The 23,663-nt window shown below is 41.2% G+C and overlaps 1 protein-coding gene across 7 annotated transcripts in view; it reads right to left on the bottom strand.

The window, feature by feature from the left end:
• The window catches only part of LOC116957007 (protein unc-13 homolog B-like), a 262,505-nt gene that overhangs the window by 194,508 nt on the left and 44,334 nt on the right, over nt 1–23,663 (bottom strand). For all 7 annotated transcript variants that reach the window (XM_076052098.1, XM_076052001.1, XM_076052076.1 and 4 more), the window contains one exon: nt 9,273–9,330. In XM_076052098.1, coding sequence (XP_075908213.1) covers nt 9,273–9,330 — 58 coding nt within the window. The remainder of the gene's footprint in view (nt 1–9,272; nt 9,331–23,663) is intronic.

A 23,663-nucleotide genomic window follows, 5' to 3' on the forward strand; every position in this document is an offset into this window, starting at 1 on the left:
GCAACCGTCATCAGGTGTTAATGCAAGCTCAGAGAGAGACATATACAGAGAGAGAGACAAACACAGACACGGAGAGAGACACAGACACACAGAGAGAGAGACACACATAGAGGAGAGACACATAGAGAGACACATGCAGAGAGAGACACACACAGTGACAGAGAAACAACGCCTCTGTGACGGGGTATTATATAGAGACGGGGGGGGGGGGGGGACAGAGAAATTAGCATGTCAATGAGAGCGGGAGGGGGAGAGAAATTGGAAGTTTGAGAAAACCAACCTAGTAAATTTATAAATGTAATGCAATGCAACATACAGAGTCGGCTAACACAACAGTTACGTTCTTCCAAAGATTGCTCAATTTGAAGTTAAGTATGTGTGTCTCTCTCTGTGTATGTCTCTCTTCGTATCTGTGTTTGTCTCTCTGTATATGTCTCTCTCCGAGCTTACATTCACATCTGATGACGGTTGCTTGTGTTGCAATCGAAACATCGTATTCTATTATTTATTTTATTTAATTTCTACGTGACTTTACCGAAAGAGCCAAACAGTAAAAATAGTTGAGTTTAGCTTAGGTATAATGTACATTTTCACAAACACTCTCTGAAATTTGACAAATCAAAATGTCACATGGGAAAATATGCCAATTGATTCGTTTTTTTCTTCAGCAAACTAGAATGTAGGAAAGTATGCAATTTTTTTTTTATTTGCATGCCATTTTGCTGTAAATTACATCCAGAATCACCAGATGTCCTTCATGGCTAACATTGGTGGCAAGTGATATGTGAATATGTTCTGGTCTCCCGTTTTCACCAACCCACACCGCTCAGTATGGTGAAGAATTATCAAACGATCCTTAAGACCAAACGTGGCATGTGGAAACCTTCATCGAACGGTGGATTTGTTAACAAAGGGCTGTCAATACAGGCAGACCTCGCTGAGCGTGACCCTGTAGAATGCTAATTAATTATCGTGCTATTTGTCCCGGAGAAAATATTTACTTAAAAAATGTAATTTAAAAAAAAATCTACAAAGCGCTCACAAGCGAGGAAATGCAAGAGTGTTGGCTCAGACTACGTCACTCTAGCACAATTCATGGTCACAATTAAAAAACAATGTATCGAAAATGCGTTAAGTGTTAGCCAGTTGAGTACTCACGAGACCAATATAGAGTCTCAGGCTCCACCTAAGAGAAACGTCGTCACAGAGATTTAGACTGAGGGCATCACTCAGATCACGGAGGTCCTGGAGCTCTTCTCTGAAAATGACCCGGACTGGTAGCGCACCAGCTCCTACAACTCGTCTCCCACCGCTACAGTGGAATGTGTTTTTGTTTGCACGTTCACCACAAGTATATGTGGTTAATGCAGACATGATTCCTTGCAAAAGGTTTCAGTTTGGTGTTTTAATATCTTAATACTTATTTTTTTTGCCAGAAAGGGTAAAACCTATTCTTGTATTTTGATACTGGCAAGGGAGGTCCCATGACATATGAAAGGAATAACGCTGATGGGAACGCATCCCTAAATAAACAATGGTATACTGACCCTTTTTAGCGCCAATTCGATTTGTGCTCACTTCTCCAGGAATGCAATTTGAGTGCTAAGCGGGATCTGCCTGTATAATGTAATTGTTAATTATATATGGAAACAGAACGTGTTATCCAAATGGTCACATTTATATAATACTAGCTGTACTACCCGGCTTCGCCCGAGACTTGGATTCACCACGGGCGGCCGCCTTTGTCTCCCCAGTAGCGATGTTCACACACCACACCAGTTACTCGTTTGAGGTTGAGTCGACCTAGGGGAGGCCCAAGACCGGTTCAAATAATCGTCACCGGTCGTGGCCATGAGCGGGAATCGAACTCATGTCGCCGGGTTTGTAGCGCGGTGTGCTAACCACTACACTACAATGCGTTACGCTTCCACATGCGCGGGTCACGTGACAGATTTGACGTCACAGCTCACTTGGCGTGCAAAAAATAAATGAATTATTGAGCTCCCCCCCCCCTAAAAAAAAAAGTGTATTTTTATAATTTTTGCATGGTGTCCAGTCTGGAAAGTACCCACATGGCAAATTTGCAGTTTGTTGCATGTCGGGAAGTACGCTACACATTTTGAACAGACACACATAATCACAACTTTGCCTTTTATATATATGGAGATGAGGTGAAGGATTACTAATGACAGTAAGGCGTACATTCAATTAAAATTTGGTGGGAGGGAGATGAGGAACGAGTAGAAGTAGTAGACGGGTGGATTTTCTTTTAGATATCTTTTTAAGGAGTATAAATTGATTATGTCATTTAAAATACCACATTACAGGTATGTCGGATAATTATTTTGGGAAATTCTACAAGGGAGTTCCATGGTACGTGAGCACCTCAGCAACAAAAACAACATAAATATTTCAAAGAACTAGTAAATGATCCTTCAGGAATATTGCACAACTAACAAACGGTCGTAAACAACAACACACAGAAATTGAAAGAAACAGTGCAAACACAATGTCAGAACAGGATGCACCAGAAACAATAAGGTACATGTGCAAGTAAGCTCCATATGTTTGTATTATAGTGGCGTAAACACAAGCAAATCGAAAGGATGACAGAACAAGCATAATGTCAGAGCAAAAGGTGGCCACAAAAGTTGGTTACATATGCAAGTAATCTCTTCTTTTGGTCTAATCGGGTCATAAAGAGGGAGAGTGAAGTGAGGGAACTAAGCTGCAGAGTTGAGTGGCAAGGGTATTCCAGGAATATGGAGCAGCAATGCGTAAAGACGTTTTAACAAAAGGTGTTAGCATTTTTGTAGGAATAAGGAGGCACTTCTGAGGCTGTGAGGAAATGACAGATGGTCCCTCCTTATACACCATCTGAAAGAAGTTAGCAGGATGGATGGTCGAGAGACAGGGACCGAGGATAACGGGAATAACCACTGTAGATTAGACATGAACTGGACTCAGAGGGATGTCCGTTCCCCATCTTTCTATTCCCTGCTTTTCATACCCGGTTTAACTTATGTTGACAGTGTATAGGTGCGTGAAAACTTGATGTAATGGGCCCGTACATTGCATCAATAAAATACATTTTAAAAAAGGACCTTCAAGATGAAGACAAGCCGGTGATGGTCTCTGAATATCCAGGGGGGACAGATTTGAGCCAATGTACAGGTTGCAATGATGATTTATGTAGAGGGCGTCAAGGGAAAAATGCAGAGCACAATTGTATAATGTAATTAAATGTTTTTAATTAGATTCATAAGCTAGGCAGTAAATGGTGTCACAATAATCAGATATGGGTAGGAGGGTGCCATTAAATATTCATACCGAGTTGACGTGGGATACAGCGCTTGTTTCTGTATAAGAATCCAATTTTGAATTTTATCTTGTTGGCGAGGTGGTTAATGTTGGTCTTGAAAGACAAATTTGAGTCCAGGATAATAATTAGAAATTTAAAATTGTCAACCTGCTCAATAAGGTGCAAGTCCAGAGCCAAAATATGCATAGGTGGCGAGACATGTTTTGGGCAGCTGGAGACTAACATAACTTCAGTCTTTTTAGCATTGAGGACAAGTTTTAGGGTATTCAGTTGAAGATTATTATAGTCGTGTTGTAGATGCTGTTGTAACTCGTCCATATCATTTGCAGAAGTCATCAGGGCTGTCTCAATAGCAATAAGGTTAATGTCAGTGCAGATTAGAGATGCCTAGTTTGTTGAGAAAACAGAATAGGGCCAATCACAGAACCCTAAGGAACAAAAAGCAACAAACTATGGAAATGAGCTGGAGTAAATGGTTTAAGAGTTTTATAAAGAAAGCTGGCTCATTGAGCTCAAGATAAATATAAGAAAACAAAAGTCACGTATAACAAGTTTTTTTCTAAACAGCAGACTGTGCTCAGGATGATACAATAAAGATGTGGAGAAAAGAGAAAGTTGGAGTGCTTTTGGAAAACTGAACTTAATTCGTATGCAACATACCTACGTATGCGCCGAATGGAGAACATTTCAATCAGTGTATGTTACCTGCAATGGCATATGGATCAGAAACATAGGCATTGCCAAAGGAAATGGAGAAAACAGAAAAGTGTGCAAAGCATGGAGAGAGGTTCATGCTTGGAATTACACTGACAGACAGGAAGAAGAACGCGGATGACAGAAATACCATTATTGACTGACGCATAAAGTACATGATTGGCGGTGTTGAAGGTCAATGAAGGAGTGGAAACCAAAGGAAGAAATATGCATGAGAGGACTTTCATTATGGAGATGGAGCATGAGATCAGCTCGTGTGCAGGAAATAGCTGGATTGCTGCATGATTACATTTTCCGTTATCCGAGTGTATGTGCGTACAGAAAACCATGACTTTTGGCTGTCCCTGTGTCGATCTAGTATCTGAATGACATGATTGGCTGAGCAGTGGCACATATTCCAAGTCGGCAAATTAGATGCATCTTTGCTTTTTTTATAGCAGCTGACCATAGGGGCTATGTGCAGCTACATTTAATAAACACACTCATCATCTCATACACAACAGATAAAAACACGAACCCTTACAGACTAAAGGGGTAAGTGACTAACAACACACAAAGCAGTGGACTGGCCAGGACCATGCCTGGCCATCTTTGTCTCCTCTGTGCTGATACCACTAAAAGTGGGTAAGGCTAAATCTGGGGGCATTGCCCTACACATAGATGTGGAGTGGGTATGGTGGCACATTTAGCACAATTAATGTGGCAGTTAGCAACATCTATTCTGCTGGCAGTTTTTACACATTGGCGAAATCCTCGGGTGTATGAATTGTACTCCTAGTCTAAACTAATGCTTGGGTGTAAATGCAGACATCCCAATAACAGGTGTCAGTTACGTTTATAGTAGTGTACTTTAAATTACGTTCTTCCCTAACAGAATGTTCAAAAGTAAAAACTAAAGTTTATTCTAAAAAAACCTAACAATATTTATTCGAAACACCTTATTGGACTCTGTCACCTCGTTATGAGATCATATAAATGTCCTTTTAGAATTCCATAAATAGGTGGAGTGTTTCGATTTAAAGCTTTCGTGACTGCAAGGATTCATCTTCTTTGGTTCTTTCGGTAAAGTCACGTAGAATGAGAATAAAACAATAAATTGATAAAATTAAATAACACAATAAAAATTCTCACGACGTTTCGGCCAGCGCTCTAGCGCTCCAGCGCTGTCCTCCAGACAGTCTCGTCCCTTCACCTGATGCAGGCCGCTTGTGTTGTGGCCGAAACGTCGTGAGAATTTTTATTGTGTTATTTTATTTTATCAATTTATTGTTTTATTCTCATTCTACGTGACTTTACCGAAAGAACCAAAGCAGGTGGAGTGGTACATCAAGAAACAATCACAAGTTACACCACATTACCTTTTTGGGTGTAAATTCAATGGGCCTCTATTCTGATACTAAAGAACACTTCATAATGATGCAGAACAACGTTTATTGTATTCAAATAATTTGATATACATTATGAATTATGAATAGATAGTAGTCCTACGAACATGGGTAAGCTGAAATAAGTTTAAACAATGAAAACAACCTATGCGTGTTTTATTTCAGTGCCATAATGGGTGAATGGGCTGTATACACTGCCAGTTCCACTTAAAATTCCAATTTTATGAGAAGTAGAAGCTTGGATTACCAACTAGGATCTCAATGATCTCCTAGCTCAGTGCTATAACATAGACATTTGGTACATACGCTTTACAGCAAGTATCTCAAACACACAATGTTTTTCAATCAACTATATTCCAAAATGTGGCCAGTTGGTACTGTGTTTAGCGTACTCAACCCAAAAGGTTGCAATTTCAATCTTGGTCAACTCAACAAGTATCACAGTGTGGGAAGTGAATAGTGATCACGTTAAGGAGAGAATGGTCCTCACCCTGCAACTGTGGAATTTCCACTTCTGGCTCAAGGCCTGCAATGGATATAAGCACCACCTCATTGCCCATTTGAGTTTTACTCATTTGAAAATAATAAATTTCTAATTGGTATATTCACACAAGGAGTCATAATCTTGTTTGAGGACAGATTCCAGATAATGTACATAGAATTATGACAGAAGCCACTTTTATAGGACTCGCTTCCAACACTGGATGGTGCACCATTGAATGGGCAGAAGCACGTTTATCTCATAGCAATGAAACTAAAAAATATTTTATTCGCAGAGGTGGACTATGTTGTGCATAAAGAACCAATAGGGCCGGAGTACCACATATGCTCATAAAACACGTCTTACATTCTAAGGCTGTAATTGTCATGAGATCTGAAATAGTGTTAGAAAATTCCAATTAATCATTAATGTCCGAGTGAGATTGTAACGCTCAGTCACATATGAGCGCAGTTGCTCGGAATTATGTTATCATTCCCACTGCACCCAGCCAATCAGCTGTAAGAGTATTTGTAGTCAGTATAAAGCAGTCAGGTTCATTAATGATAAAGCACTCGCTGATTCACTCCACTCACTCACCATTCACCTCCTTATCACTCTTCTATCACTACTACCATGGATACTCTTCCCGTTAACTTCACTCGTTGATTCCTCCACCGATGTTGAGGACTCGGACTACCAAACTGACTGCTTTGACTCATCAACACTGTTCACCCACCACTCTTCAAAGACACACTCACTCACCAACTCACCCACTCAGTCAACCACTCACCACACTGCAGGTCACAAAACTTCTCTATTTATGCTTCTTCCCTTGTACAACTCGACTTCAGAATTCCCTCCCATTGTATATTTTCTTTAATAACCTTGCTTAATTCAAGAAAAGTGTTAACGCTTATTTATTACATATCCACACACAACAGAAACTGCTCAAAACACACCCACTGTACACAACTCAAACACAACCACACACCCACAAATACACAGCAACAATTGCTCAAACACAAGGTAAATACGGAGCACTCACCTTCCATGCAGCCATGAAAGAAATGGTGGATTTACGAGTGGTTCTTTCCACCCGTAAATTCTCACCTATCTTAAGACCGATTGCAAGTATCCGATTGATGAAGGAATCAGAGTTATGCCATTTTTTGAGCTTAGGCAATTTAAAAAAATTGCATAAGCAGGTTGGGTACTCGAGCCCCAGGTTTTAATCAAGAATTCACACTCAGGATTTCACCGTTAACAACTCATTCCTATCTGACCAGATTGCACCACGTCAGCTTCACACCATGTCATGTTGTAAGCTCAAAATACGCGTCTTGCATCTCCTTGGCAAAATAATCCCTCACCAGTATTTGTCCCACATGGACAGATTTCCCACCACCACATGGACAGATTTCCCACCACCACCACACGGACAGATTTCCGACCGCCACACGGGCGTGGAAATCCAACCATTGTCTCGGGGTCACCTACGGAAAAGAGTACTGCCCCAAGTTAATTTAAGCAAGGAGACACTTCGATGTTTCGACCATATCTGGACATATCAAGAGCTATTTCCTAACACTATTTACTAAAGGCTCATTGGTTGGCATATCGATACAGGAAGAACTGTCTTTTCCTGCCGGATGTTCTTAGCACGCCAATGAGTTTGTAATTTAAATATATTTTAAGGTAAATGTCTAAGTTATGATTTTATTTTGTAAGTTATTAAGTTCTGACTTGTCTCTATTTTCTTCTTCTTAAAACATGTCATATGTAGTGCTATACTTTGACCATTTCAATTATTACTGTAAAGGGGAAAAATAAACACATATTAGTGGGGTCAGACTCAGGACACATGAGTAATCAGACTGAACATTATGGATTTGTGAGTGCAACATGTATAGGACTGCAGACCGCAGTGCATGTTCTCAGCAGCCAATGGAGACACATGACGTGCAGCAGCAGTAGCAGCAGAAGCAGCCAGAAACAAATTGCCAGTACAGTGGTAAGAGGAAAACAGTATGTGTTTTTATGTATATCACACAATAGGTTCTGAGGTCTGAGTGTGTGGGTAGGCTGAAGCTAGTAAGAGTAACATTGTGTGCACGTAATGTATATTTGTTCTTACAAAGCATACAGCGATGTGTATACTTACATGTTATGGGTTTACCAAATAATAAACACTACGTTTAAACAAATTTATGCCACACATCATCCTGTGAAACGAACTGCAGTACTCTGCACACCCACCAGTGCACATGCACTGTGTATGTACAGAAGTTGTTATATTCTGAAGAGCTTAAACATTTGAAAACATGTAAAAGTTAGCACCAATAACGTGATATGGAAGTTACATTAGATTCGATATTTCGCTGTAAACCATCAATGTATTCATGCCGTTCTATTCCACTGGTTCAATTAATATCAGAGCTGTTAAATAGAATGGATCCCTATGCTACCTTTGAGAACATCACAGCAAGAAGAAATGGCAGAGCATTAAGACTTGTTAAAAAAGATGAACGTATATTCAACAACAAAAAATTGGGTTTTTCCCCCCCACAGGATGTTACATGGCTTAAATATGTTTATCCTTCATATTTATTATTTACATTCATCTTAGCCAGCCCACATTTTTTTATTTTAATAAAAGTGTTATGGATATGTGCATCGACATATTTGGCAAATATGAGCATATTACTACGCTGAATAATGAATGCAAACGATTCGAAAACATGTGGAGCAAGATCAGATAATACTGATTTGTATTTCATTGAGTCGCTTCACTGTGTGCTAGAGGCTATTGTAGAAAAGCAACTGGGAAGCCTGGGCTTATGGGAAAAGGCCATATAATGAGATATTGAAAATCACAAGCCCTCTGAGCATTTTTATTTCCAGTGCTTAAATCAACATTTTAAAACAATATATTACAAGAGTATTATTTTATAAAACAGCAAACCCAAATTTAAGCATTTGCTTAAAACAGCTGCAGCTAGTGAATGTGTAATATTTCGATAAAATCAAAAATATATTTAAGGTCTCCATAATGACTGCAAATGATTTCTTACCAGGATACCCAATGGCATTTCGAAGACAATTTTACGAGATGACAGTATGTCAAAACCATCTACACTTGCCATTTTGAAATGCCTGTCATTAGGGACTTTGGAAAACATTTAAGACAATGAATAAAAATGCTACTTTTTCAGCAATTGAACCTTCCCCTTTTCATGTTTCATTCATGTAAATTAATAATTTAAAGCAGCAAACATAACATTTAATGATCGTGTGTCTGTTGTAATTGTGTACCGTGACAATAGCCTTTGTTATGTGAGGATTTGTGAGATGCAAGATAATTAATACTCACAGCACTGTGGAGAGGCAGACTGCAGAGGCTTTTTTTCAACATCTTCCCACAGAACACACTGGTAAATCAGAATTAATCAACACACCAACAGAAACACACATAAAAACACATAAAGAAAAGAAAGACACCACCCAGCACATATGGGTTAGGTCAATATTTTTTAGCGATTATAAAAATTCACTCAACTTTATAACATAATCATTACATTAAAACAAACAGCATGTTCGCATGAATGTGTTTTTTGCATAGGTTGATATTTGGCAAAACAGACATTTCAGAGTTGCAGTATAGAGGCAATAACCCATAGCATTATTCAATCTGCATCATATACTTTTGAACATACGTTTCATTTTAATTTACATCACAAACTCTTCTTAATACCCATGTGATAATAGGGTTTTTCCCATTTTTTTGGCAACAAAACTAAAACCTTTTTTACAAGGATTCATGTCTGCATGAACCACAATACCTGCAGTCAAAATGCAAACAAAAAGCATACTATGAAAATATATGCATTGTCCTTGAAACTGATTGATCCACACCAAGGGACGGCTTTCTTTTGAGCCTCGACCCAATTGGTGCTCGACCAGATGACGCCAAAAGGCGTACAGCTCAAAGACAATGCACTATCAAAGTAATGAGGGCTCGGGGTGAGAATCTACATCATTAGACCTCCTTTGCCAGTACCAAAATGTTTCAAGGGCAATGCATATATTATCATAGTATGTTTTTTGTTTGCATTTTGACTGCAGGTATTGTGGTTAATGCAAACATGAATCCTTGTAAAAAAAGGTTTCAGTTTTGTTGCCAGAAAAAAGGGGATAAACCCTATTATTACATTTTGGTACTGGCAAAGGAGGTCTAATGAAATACCCATGTGGGCTGTTTTATCTGTGATTATTCCTGATATCTACAGATAAAATACAAATGGTGTTGCATTGGCCTATTATTTGTGATTTTGAGGACAAGAAGCATGACATACACTGCAGATGGTCATTCCATCCACCCTAATATCCACTGCATCTGCGGATAACAGGAAAACCATTTGATAGCGAGACACTATTACCTGTTATAATCCTCGGGATAATAGGGATGGTGGCTACATTTATATTTGTGATAGGTGAAGTTAATAATTGTCATCAATGATGCTTCTGTCATCAATCAATACGCACGCCGATGACAAAGAGTGGAAGCAATGCTTGTCAGAAGCCTGTACATGAACGGGTGCTGCGGTCAAGACAGCGCAGGAGAGACGCGCGGTGAAGAACGCGTTGGGTAACAATGATTGCGGTGATGATGAACGATGAACGTTTTACATTGCCGAGAAATTTTCATCGTCTTTCCCGCCATCTAAAGTCCCCCACCAACATTTGACAACCACAACCTTAAGGTACGGTGCACTACGTTGCACTTGCTTATAAAATTATCGTATTTTTTTTTAAATATGTTGTTGTGCGTAACAGCGCAACGATTGCACCGACACGTTTGCTTTCATCATTTGCATTCATCGCAGGTAAATAACCGGATAAGAGGATATCCCACGGTAACACCTTTAGCGGCCGTCCGGTTTAGTACGTACGCAAAAATCTGTCAAAACATTACGCCTCTCCCTGTACGCACGCGTACTTTTTATACTCCACCCCCCACCCTCCACCTGAATCCTATAGAACGGTCGTTATTTAATCCACGCAGAAACGATTAAGGGTTAATAAGGGGCCGTCCATAAATGACGTCACGCACCTGGGGGGGGGGGTCACACATTTGTGACGAGGGGAGGGGGTTGAGTAATTTGACGTCACATCAAAATGCGCAACTTTAAATAAATATAGACAACACGTTCTACTTCATTAAATGGACTTTTTTTATATACCATGTTTTCTCCTACAACATCAGAGCGCAGCGCCACACTAAACACGCACTACAATGATAATAGTTTAAAGAGATTTGATAAATGACGTCACGCACCTAGGGGGGGGGTCAGACATTTGTGACGATGTGTGACGAGGGGGGGTTTGAGTAATTTGACGTCACATCAAAATGCGCGACTTTAAATAAATACAGAACACGTTCTACTTCATTAAATGGACTTTTTTTTATACCATGTTTTCTCCCACAACATCAGAGCGCAGCGCCACACTAAATACGCACTACAATGATAATAGTTTAAAGATATTTGATAAATGACGTCACATCAAAATGCGCAACTTTAAATGATTATAGACAACACGTTCTACTTAATTAAATAGACTTTGTAATAAATGTTTTCTCCTACAACATCAGAGCGCAGCGCCACACTAAATACGCACTGCAATGACAATAGTTTAAAGCGATTTTAAGCATGTTTTATTTTTGGGGGGGGGGTTGGGGTCAAAAAACGTATGACGTCATTTATGTGCGGCCCCTAATATTAACGTGTTTAAGCAAACAGATAGTCCACCGCCGGACTATCTAACTCATTTGAAGGTCAATGTAGACAAATTATTATCGAGGCTTCACCCCCCCCCCCCTCCGTTTCTTATGCGTACGCACATTGCCAGTAGACCCCCCCATACGCAACCGTACGCATTTGGGTTAACCCTCCTTCATGTGTACGTACTAAACAGATGGCCCCTCATATAAGAAACCGTGTAATTAAATATCAATACTAATTTTCAGGAGGGTCCTTCATTGTAATATTTGGCCAATAATTTTTTTAGTGAGTTCCTGCATGTGGACGTGGAGTGGAATACAGATTAAAACTCACTTATTGGATGAGAAAATAAAAACCTTAAATTGCAGAGCAAGCTCACGATAGACTTTGTTGTACTGCCATCTCCTGGCTATGCTTCAGCTTATCATTCAGGTTGGGAATCTGACAGCACATTGAGGTGTGTGTGTGTGATCCACGTCTCCTCCCTGCTGTGTGAGTGCACTACCACGCCCAGTAAATTTAACAATAATGCACTTCATGTTGCTAGTTATAGAAACCGTCGTAAAATATATCGGTCCATACGGCATCGCAGACCCCATGATTATAAACGATACATTATTATTTAATAAAGTTGAGTCACTTCACTCAAATTAACATTGTTTTCATCGCATAGTCTTTTGAAATGTTTCTGAAACATTTCAGGGTTGATGACCCACATTTGGAAGTTAGAATCGTCCATGACCCCATATTAATCAAATAAATAAGGATTGCGACATATGTAGCCATTACACAAAGATGGAGATCCCCCATATAGCCTTAACAGACTGTTGAGGCAAGTGCTGTTGGCGAGCACCTATGAAGGCTGGCACAGCAAACGAGGGGGTGGGTGGCCAGAACCATGCCCGATCACCTTTGTCTTCCCAGTGGCAATGTTTACACATCTCACCAAATGCTCATGTGAGGCTGAGTCGACCTAGGCGAGGCTCAGGACTGGTTCGGATAATCGTCACTGGTCTTGGCTGTGCGCGGGACTTGAATACAAGTCACAGGTTCATAGTGCAGCAGGCTAATTGCTGCACTACCGCTCCCCACACAGGCCCACAGACACATGCATGTACACAAATTCAGACATAAACAAGCACACATACATATGATCCACATGATCTGCGGCTTTTTCTTTGTGTTTCACTTGGCACAAAACCTGTTTTGAAATAAATGATGCATCACTAAGTGCTCCCAGCTGTTACTGATAATATTCCAGTGTGAATACACTGTGTAACACTTTTTTTTCTTTTTCCTGGGTAGTAAGTGTTATTTCATAATTTCTTATGGCTATTATTCCCCACAAACTTTGCTTTTGTGACCAGGACAGTGATATTTTGAAATGTACCTATTTTCAATGAGAAAACGGGCGAATTTGTGTCTTTTCATTCACATGAAGTCAGAAAAAACAACATATGATTCAAAATGAACATGTATTTATACTAAAGTAATACAAACAATTACTACAAAAGATTTAGAAGTGAGTAGTTTGTGGGGAATAATAGCCATTTTCTATACTTTTCATCCATAAGCAATTGCGAAATAACACTTACTACCTAGGAACATAAATTGTATTAGATAGTGATATCAACCTTTAACCCTAATTTCAGAGCTTATGGAAAACATGACATTTTCCCCATGGTTTAACCTTAATTGCCTAGCAGCAATCTCTTCTATAAGAGATAATGCCACTGTCGGTATTTCTTATTTCTTGGCAAGAAATAAAAATATGACTTTGTAAGGAGTAAATTAAAGAGTGTTTGCCGAAGCTATTTCAAACAACCTATTAACATAATTTGCACAAAGAAGGAATGCATATGGGTCTCTAATTCTTGAGACAAAGTACTTATGTTAAATCTGGTTTTTCTAAGTGGTCACCGACACACTCCAACTGTGAACATTTGGACACCATTACAGTGCCTAGCCCTTTGGGAACATGTATATTTTAAAAATATATATTTAAAAAAATATATTGAAAAATATAAATTACTTTAATTAGTATTTATAGACCACAGCAATGTGGATGTATTAAAATTTCCTATTCGGTAACTTGGATATAGGTCGAGACTACTGTGCACTATTCCTTAACCTGGTTGAAGAGCTACCTCTCAGGCAGTTCTCAAAAGGTACATAGTGATAACATCTCGTCCTTGGTCCTGTGATGGGTCCAATTGTTCTCGTTATATTTAATCAATCTTAGCGTAAATTTAAAGAAATCAGAATTAAATATCTTTGCTGATGACACTGTCATGCTCGTATCGAGTAAATATCAAACAAAATCGAACAGAATCTCCAACATGATATCGACTTAATGAAATATAAATTAGCACTAACTTTGCTCCTAAATCTCCAAAAAGAAAAAATCCAGTTAATTCCCTTCACCAATTACGGATATCAGAAACAACACCATTGAACAAATTGATTGCTTCAAATATTTGAGTTTACCGATTGATTCAAAACTCACATTCAAACCACATATTGTTCACATCTCAAAGCAAATCTAATAAAAAAAAATTGGGGTTTTTAAAGAAACAAACATTGTTTTTTCATTCCATTGCACCTGCACATTGTTGCAGCTATCATTCTACTACATTTAGACGAATGCGATGCTACATACAGATCAGCTACTAATAAACCACTAAATAGACTAAACCCTGCTCTTCGATTTGAACTGGATGTACCATACAGGACCCACACCATTGTGACCTCTACTGAAAATACAATCTCACATCAATCGATGGAATTGGGCCCTGTTCATCCATAACATCTTTAATGGGAAATCGCCACTAAACTTAGCTAATTTATTAACCCCGTTGTCAAACCCTAGAAACCTAAGAAGTCTATCTAATTGCCATTTAACTATCCCTAGAACAAGAATTGGAATACGTGACAAAGCCTTGGCCGTTACAGCACCAATGTTTTAGAACAACCTTGTTTCCTCCGTTAACATCGTAAATCTTCCTACAAAATATTTTCTTAAAGCAGAAGATTAGTGCTGTATACAATCACATTTGATGGGAAATCGAGGGGAAGGGCAACCGCGGGCACGGTCACAGTCGTCAAAGCCAATAAGTTGCGTGTTCCTTCACTAAACACAAATAAAAAAAACACAGTAACTTAATGAAAAAAATAAATGTTCAAATAACAGAACAAAAAAATAAAAAATGTTACAGTATTGTCTTTTTAATACTCAGCGTTGAAGTCCATGGTGATGACGTTGATGAGGATGAGATAATGGGGGAGGTGGGTGGTTGTCAGAAGCGTTGTGATCTGCGCCCACGGCTGTCTGGAGATGGCTGGGCGGTGGGTGCTTTGTGTGGGATTGGAGGGTCGAGCCAGTTTGTCGAGTACGTGGGCGCACACCCGCCCATTGTGCTTGCTTGGGCGGTATTGCAACTCCTCAGGGAGCGAGGTAATTGTGGGGGAACAGCTGGATTTAAGAATGAAATAATTAAGCAAGGGAAAGCTCTCCACCCATATTAAGGGGGGACTGAGCCAGAGATAAAAAAAAAAGCTTTTGGGTGGAGGAATGAGCCTTGGACGTGGCCGGATAACTTTAAAATTATTTTAAATAAATAATACTTGATGGTTACTGAACCTGCTGTGGCCACGCGAATGAACTCTGAGAGAGGCTTTGCCACGCTTTCGATAGCACTCTTAGGGGACACGATTAAGGGAAAACTGAATGCAAATAAACAACAATTAAAGGTCAAGAAATGCGGAATACGAAGCAATGCGACAACATCAACACACTACAAATCACTTTTCAAATGAGAGTATTGGTGGTGCGAACAGAGCAGTGGTGGGAGCAGGGAAATGAGATGATGCACGGAAGAAATACCGATGCGGGTAATTTGAAATTACAAGTGCCGGTGGCCGTACGAAACCGCAGATATACAAAACTGCATACCACGGTTAGAAAATTGGTATGCAGAAGGAAAATTGTGGACATATATTAATACCGCAGATTATAAAAACGGGATTAGTCGAAGGATTGCTGTACTTTTTTATTAGATTTATTTATTTTAGTCACTTTCTTACCCTTTTTCTACTTTGCACTGCTATCATTTTTGTACTGTTAGTTGTTGTAAATTGCTGACCAGCCCCTACTGGACATCTGTGAAAATAGCTTCACGGCTCATCCGATTCCTCCAGGATAAATCATATTCTGATTCTGACCATTCCCCCTCCCCAACCCAATGAGTATTATTGGGCAACTACAGCCAAAAGAGCAGCTATCTCAAAGCGGCCTTCCGGGGACACCAAAATATCCAGACGTTAGTGGCTGGTAAAAGTGCGAGGTGGACTCCACAATGCTACCCTATAGATATCCTTCAGAGGGATTCCTGTCCCACTGGCCCATTATACTGCAATGGCTCTCGTCGGATGAGGTTTACACCTCTCTTTGTGTGCCCTTTCTGTGTATAGGCATCTCGGATGCACTCTCGCACCCAGGAGGTAACTCTCTGCTTTGACGACAACTCTCCTCTCTTCTGCTAACCGTATAAGACGAATAGCTCTTCTGCCCTCCTCCAGGCCTTGGATTTATGCATATGAAAGGCAAGTGCCCTCACTGGATCCAACCTATGCAGCCTAGCCTCTGTCGGTGAGCAGAAGGGGGATGGACAGAAAGATAGAACAATAATCCCCTGGCTTAATGGAAAGAGAGCACTTTTGCCAATAAACTGGGCAACGTTCTTAACACAGTTCCTCCCTTTAGAATGATCGTGAACAGAGGACTCGCCACAAGGACCTGCAGTTTGCTCACTCTCGTCGCCAAGGTAACGGCCGCAAGGAAAAGTGTCTTAAGAGAGATCAGTCTCTCCGATCACGTGGCTAATGGTTCAAAGGGTGGCTTACATCATCCATTCAGTACCGTGTGTAGATTGCACAGAATCATGCCAGAGCGCACGGGGCAACGGGGCTTCCTTTGTCACCGCACCGTCTGCGGAACAGTCTCCAGCACAAATTGTACACTTGCCCACTGGACGTATGCCTTGGTTTCAACAATAGGTTCTGGGCCGCCGTGTCCAGCCTTAAACCGGAAAACCTTTTCCTATCGACTGCCATGCAATCAGTCATATTTCTGGCAGCCCCTGCCACCAGAATCCTCTCTGAGAAGGTCCAGCTTCGTTGGGAGCTGCGAGGCATCTTCATGGAGTAGCGTCAGTAAGTCTGAGAAACATGACCCCCTAGAACATTTGCGAGCAATGAGCACTACATGAGCACCCTCTCCTCTGATCTTCTTCAGACTCTTTGGAATCACGGGAAATGGGGGAATGAACTGGTGGGGGATGCCTGCCCCAACGCATGATAGCGGAACCTGGGCACAAATAAAGCTTCTGTGTAGTATTCTCCCTGGAGGTGAACTTGTCCATCTTTGGCTTTCCATATCTCTGGGCCACTTCTTCAAACCAATGGGAATGCAAAGTCCATTCACCACGGTTGAGACTCTTTTGACTCATCTAGTCTGCTGTCTGGTTGTCGACTTCTGCCAGATGGAATGCCAACAATCTCATTTGGTTCATTTCTGTTCAGGACAACTGAGTATAGAATTTCCGCATCAGTCTATTTACCATGGTGACCACCACTGTGATATCACGTGTTAGGACATCTTTTCCTGAAACTAGATCGTCGAGCTGCTGTAATGCCAGTCTGATCGCTCTGAGCTCCATAAAGCTAATGCTCTGCCTTGCTTCCGCTTGGGGCAGCTGCCCTCACAGGGCCCAACTCTAAGAGCACACACTCCCCAGCACCTTAGGCTGGCACTCCCCACCCCGCTTTCACTGCCTAGCCTTCCCTAAAGGGAAGAAGAGCCACATAGGCCTTCAGGGACTGTTGGACCCTCAGGATTTTCAGCCACAACAGACATCTCATCATAAACAAGGAAGCCATTGTTGTGGCACTCCGATTGAGTGTGTCCAAGCCCGCATCTGTGGCAAAGGACATGCACAGCCGCATATCCTCATAAGCATTCCCTAAATCTGTAATCTTGGCTTTCACATTGAGTTTGGTCAGGACCTTCTGAGCCTGTTTGCCACAGCAAGTGACACAGGTGTTTACCTTCATAACATGGCAGCTGGCTGAAATACTTTTTTACCTGTCCTCCTCTACTGCCGTATCTTGCATCTGTAAAAACATACCAATTTTCCAGGCTCTTAGGTATCTTAAAATATTCTCCTGATGTAGCGCATTCATGGAGGATCATGTCCAACATATATGTTGGTCCAGCAGTACTCCTGCTGCCTTGGACACTGGTGTGCTGATTAAAACCAGCAGATTTCTTGCCCTAATCTTCTTCTGCCTCTGTAGTGAGGTTTAGAACCACGGACAACCATCTCATTCAATTAGGAAGTGCCTGGCGAAGGCCTCAAATATATAATTGATTAGGATTCCTCCGAAAACCTCCTCTTCCCCAGAGCTCTTTCTTTTGAGGGGAGTCTCCGAGGGACCTGGGGTTTCCCTCCTGCCCCCTTCTCTTTGTGCCCACCTACTTGGAAACTATCTAGGATATTTAAAATCCTCTCTCCCAGGTATAGGCTCAATTTGTCAATTTCTTGTTAGAGAAATCTCTGGAGGTCTTCCTCCACCTGTGCCCTGTCAAATTCTGAGACCTTTTCTTAAAGTTCATCCTGAATTGGGTTCTCTGGACTGGGTGGTTCAGGGAGGGCTACACGCTTTCTGGTGTTTGCATGTAAGGGTTGCCCTCTATGCCCTCCTGACGGCTTTTTCCTACTGCAGATGTCTCTCGCCTATCCTGGGTTGTGTCCCTCATACAATAGGGCCCACGTGTGGGTGTTTATCACTTGGGTGAGCCAGGAGAGATTTGTTCGACAGCTCCGGTCCATCTTTGTCTCTCCCGTGCTCTGCCGGAAGAGTCTCATGCTGGCCATGGAGAGCAAGGGCCTCCTGGGGTACGGTAGAGGCCATTGTGGGTTGTTTACTGGGGGTTTCACCCACCGCCTCAGTGCTTAGGGTCACAGACCCTTCCACCACAGGATTGTCCACCAGGGGATGAGGGTCCAGCACTTATCCTCGGGCCCTATATCAGAGCAACCCCTCTTTTGACTTTGGGACTATTTGAAACTACTGGTTCCATTGGAGCCTTAGCATCCCTCACATCCGTCATCACCGCCATGGCCCACGGCTTTCAGCCGTTAAAATCTCACACTCTGCATCTCTGCGCATATGCTTTGATGAAATAATCGGACATTTTTTTTACCCGACACAACACGCTTAATTCAAGAAATTATTGCAAACTTTGCTCCATGCTATGTGCTTAATGAATTAATAGGCAGCTCTTGCCCTAGGTCATGCACTTAATTATTAATTATTTGGTTACTTTTGTTTAAATTGCAAATTTTTCGCAATTCATGAAATCAGCACGTTTTCTTATTTTTTTTCACACCACCACACTGATTATACTAAATAATCACGAGAAAACGTGACCAAGACTGTTAATTACATGATTTCTATACCCCAAGTGTGTTACCACACTTTTTTGTTCAATTTGTACAGCTATATTGCTAAATTACTTGCCGATTTCGAGCTAAGCCCATAAATATTCCCCTAGCACTGAGCAGATAACTTTTTTTTAACACTGAGGAAATGGCCACAGGGTGATCATGTGTGTGGGCTCCATCCCCTGAGCCTTTCCCCTGAAGGGAAGGCGAGCTGGGATTAAATTGATACATGTGTAGTGACATGGAATGGGTCACTATGGCACGTAGCGCTGGTAGCTGGCAGAGAAGGGGATCTGCTGTTGTAGCAGCCCCGTCTGCCAGCAGGTCATGTGATAAGCCGGAGAAATGGATGTGGGGCAAAGATGATAGAGGGGGCACGTGAGGTAAAGCCCGGGAACCTTCTAGTAGGTTCTAGAAGGGGGGCGTGGCCGAAGGCAGAGCGAGGCCATGCTGGGTGGATAAAAGGGGACCCCGAGCAAAGTTCAGGGCTGTTGTTTGGAATGGAACCCGTCGTGCTGCTGGGGTCTTCGTCACCATCCTCACCTCCTCGGCGTTGTTAGTCAGGCAGCCTGTTAGCTATCCTGACCATAGTTTAGTTACTTCTTGTACCTGTGAAGGCTCTAATAAATAGAGTGCCTCCTACTATTAGTGTCTCTGAGTGATTCACTAAACATGCATACAATGTCATGAATTAGCTAAGTTCCCTGAGTACTGGGCACTGGAAAGGTACTCTAATGTTCACAGTTAAAAGCATGTCAGTGACCAATGTATAAATACACCCTACGGAAACTAAGTTTTGCGGGTCCGTGTCATCGTCGGCAGGAAGTTTCGGCGGAAGGTTCTTCCTATATTGGCATTGAAGCAATGCGGCGTTTGTCCATGCCAGATTTTTTGCGACGTTGTTGATTTTATAAAATACACGGAGGTAGCTTTTCATTGAGGAGGTCCTGCCAAACATCAGAAACAAACTCCTTGAAGTACAAGTTGTTAAAGGTAGCCTGGTATTTCCAAGCCTTATTTTGTCCATTACATTGGACAGGAAGGATGCCCTTAGGGATGTCTTTGAGGGCTCTCAGCTTTTGAGACTTGCTCACATAGGCAAATTACAGGCAGTGGGTGCCTGGGACGTTGGTACATACCAAAACCATGATCCGCCCCTTGCTAGACTACTAACCAGGAGCATATATTTCCGACTGGGAAGCCAATGTTCTTGAAGGCTACACCTGCCAAAAATACCTGTTTCATCCACTTTGTATACCTGAGACACAGACAGGCCTTCCTCATCCACCAATGCTTGAAATTTCTGATGTAGGCTGTGAAAACATCAGGAATGAGAGCTGTCGAATGTTAAATTGTTCTTTACAGGGATGCAACTATCCCGGACTGGCCAAGAAACATTCTTTGCCTCAACCACAAAGCTTCTCTTGGAGCATTGGTGGATGAGGAAGGCCTGTCTGTGTCTCAGGTATACAATGTCGATGAAACAGGTATTTTTGGAAGGTATAGCCTTCAACAACATTGGCTTCTCACAGAGAAAGGACTCACTTATGGAGTGGATCTTTCATGCCACTGCACAAACCACTCTACAGCTTGTCGTCCAAATACATTTTGAGAGCAACATCAGTGGTCATTTAACTCTTCTTGGCCTGGATATTTTGTAGTTCAGGGAAAAACGTTGAAATTGTAATTGCATTGTCTCAGATTTTGCAAAATTTAGTATAAACCCATGTTGTACTCCAGTGGCAATGCTTTGCAGAAGTTTAGTTGGTTTTCAGGGCTTTAATAATCTTATTCATGCCAAGACTCTATTTTACCCTATCCATCTCCTGGTCCTTGCCACCACTCAGAGAAGACATATTTGCTTTCGTGGTCTGATGGCTTTTGTCTTGCAAAATGTCAAAAAAATCTACATAAAAAATACAGTTGACAGAAAAGTGTACAAAAAATGTATGCAAAAAAACCCATCAAAAATACCAGCCACACTCTCACGTTCCCATACCAGGCACACTCTGTCACATACACATACAAATATTACTCTACCTCTCTCACACCAGACACACTCTTTCACACTAACAACACTCTTGTAATCTCACAACAGACACACTCCCACACTAGGACACTGTTTCACAACACTACTGGAATAAAACAATCTAAATTTAATGTAATCTAACTTAAGCTCATTTTATATTAATAAAGATAAATAAGCTGAGATTAAAAATCGCTTAACTTCACAGAAGACATGCAAAGGGCACAAGTAAAGCACAGATATAGCACATACAAAAAAAAGATAATGTATAATTCTAGATTTAAAGCTTTTGTGACTGCAAGGATCCATACTCTTTGGTTCTATTCGGTAAAGTCACGTAGGTAAAAAATAAAACAACAAAAATCACGACGTTTCGGCCACAACACAAGCGGCCTTCATCAGGTGAAGGGACCAGACTGTCTAGAGGACAGCGCTGGAGTGAACACAGCCAAGCTCAGACCGCGACCTTTAAGCTGTGTGAGAGGAAGCAGAGCGCCTTGACAAAGGAATTAGTATAAAAATTTGCATTTAATTGGCGGACTTAGCATGATGAACGATGTACAGGGGGGGAGCATGTGCAGACCTGCGAGGGGGGGAGGGGGGGGGAGTTTACATATTGATGGTGTGAAAAGGGAATTTAAGCAGCTGCGAAAGTTTGGGATACCACTACTTGAAAAAATATACTGTACCATTGAAAATTAGTTTAATTTTGGTTTGATTCTGCAGAACGAATTCTTCTGCCATAGCTGATCACTGTTACAACACTGTGGGTGATCACGATATAATTTTCTCCGATACCAAGGTTCTTTGCAAACCCATGGGTTTTTATCAGAGATTTGTTCACGAGGCAATTCAGATTTACAAACACAGACACAATTTCAACCGAGAAGATGGTTTCAAATTAAGCAACCATTGAAAAGATGTTCTGAATCAAACCAAACATTAAACTAATTTTCAATGGTACAGTATATGTTTTCAAGTAGTGGTATCCCAAACTTTCGCAGCTGCTTAAATTCCCTTATCATACCATCAATATGTAAACTCCCCCCCCCTCCCCCCCTGTACATCGTTCATCATGCTAAGTCCGCCAATTAAATGCAAATTTTTATACTAATTCCTTTGTCAAGGCGCTCTGCTTCCTCTCACACAGCTTAAAGGTCGCGGTCTGAGCTTGGCTGTGTTCACTCCAGTGCTGTCCTCTAGACAGTCTGGTCCCTTCACCTGATGAAGGCCGCTTGTGTTGTGGCCGAAACGTCGTGAATTTTTTATTTTTTGTTGTTTTTTACGTGACTTTACCGAATAGAACCAAAGAGAATGTATAATGATCAGATGAACCAGGCTAGATTCAAAGTTGTGTGTTTAAATGGTTCATGTTTAAAATACTCTAACCCTAGCCTCGCCCACACCAACGTTATTGATGCCATACTACTTCATTCAGAAATCTAGGAATTCAAGCATGCTGATGAGAGTGGACTCTAAATTTTGGTAGCTTGTCAAGCTGTGTGCGATGCTAGACTGATCAAATACTTTCTAAAACTCAACGGCTATCATCATAGACTCTCCCAAATGTGCAGAGCTTGAGCACCGAATTTGAGTCACATAAGATGATAAGGCCACCTGCAGAATGTGTTTGATGGAAGACTCATGCATGTCCTGGAGAAAGTTCTGGGACTGCTGCAAGTCCTGTTAAGTTTGGATAATACATCATGCACTGTGAATCTTAGTTGTTTCATATATTGGAGGAAACCAGTATGGGTGGCATTTTATTTGTGTGATTGAGAGTTGAATTTCTTGCAAAATTTGAGACAAAGAGATTGGCCTTACCTATCGTGTCAAGAATTACAGATCAAGATTAATTCCTAATTTGTATGCATCTCACCCATCCAAGCACTATACAGGCTCAGGCCTGCTTAGCTTTTGAGATTTCATGAGATCGAGAACATTCAGGGTGATTTAGTCTAATCTCATTGTGAAAATAATACTAATTTCAACTTGTAAGGTACACAGTATTCGCTCACTCTCTAATAGGGAGAACGACTCAGAGTCGTGAGGAACCACATCTAACTGGCAAGGTAGCCACGTGGTGAGCCAGTGCCAACAATTGCCCTAGCTCTGCAGTCATCTATATATATTTATTTGTTTTCAGGCAAGTAATTTGTGTTTATATGTGGGAGGAAACCAGAGCACCCATGGAAAACCAATGCATGTAAGAGAGCAATAAAATACAGATGGAACAGATGGAGATTAGTCTGTATTTTTCCGTAGCATATTCTTTTGTAAAGCCAGGGTATGGCACCTCAACACCCATAGGAATGCAATTTCAAATTTGTGTGATCCACTCACCCTTGCCTCCAGTGCTCGGATTACAGACATGCGCCACCTCTGCCCGTGGTATGTATAATTGCTAAATAAAATAACTATATTTTGTGTACACAACGTTTAATCCATAC

Source organism: Petromyzon marinus, chromosome 1 (assembly GCF_048934315.1).
Source record: "Petromyzon marinus isolate PM22_M1 ecotype Great Lakes invasive population chromosome 1, UKy_Petmar_22M1.pri1.0, whole genome shotgun sequence".
In the NCBI taxonomy this organism is placed as follows: domain Eukaryota; kingdom Metazoa; phylum Chordata; class Hyperoartia; order Petromyzontiformes; family Petromyzontidae; genus Petromyzon; species Petromyzon marinus.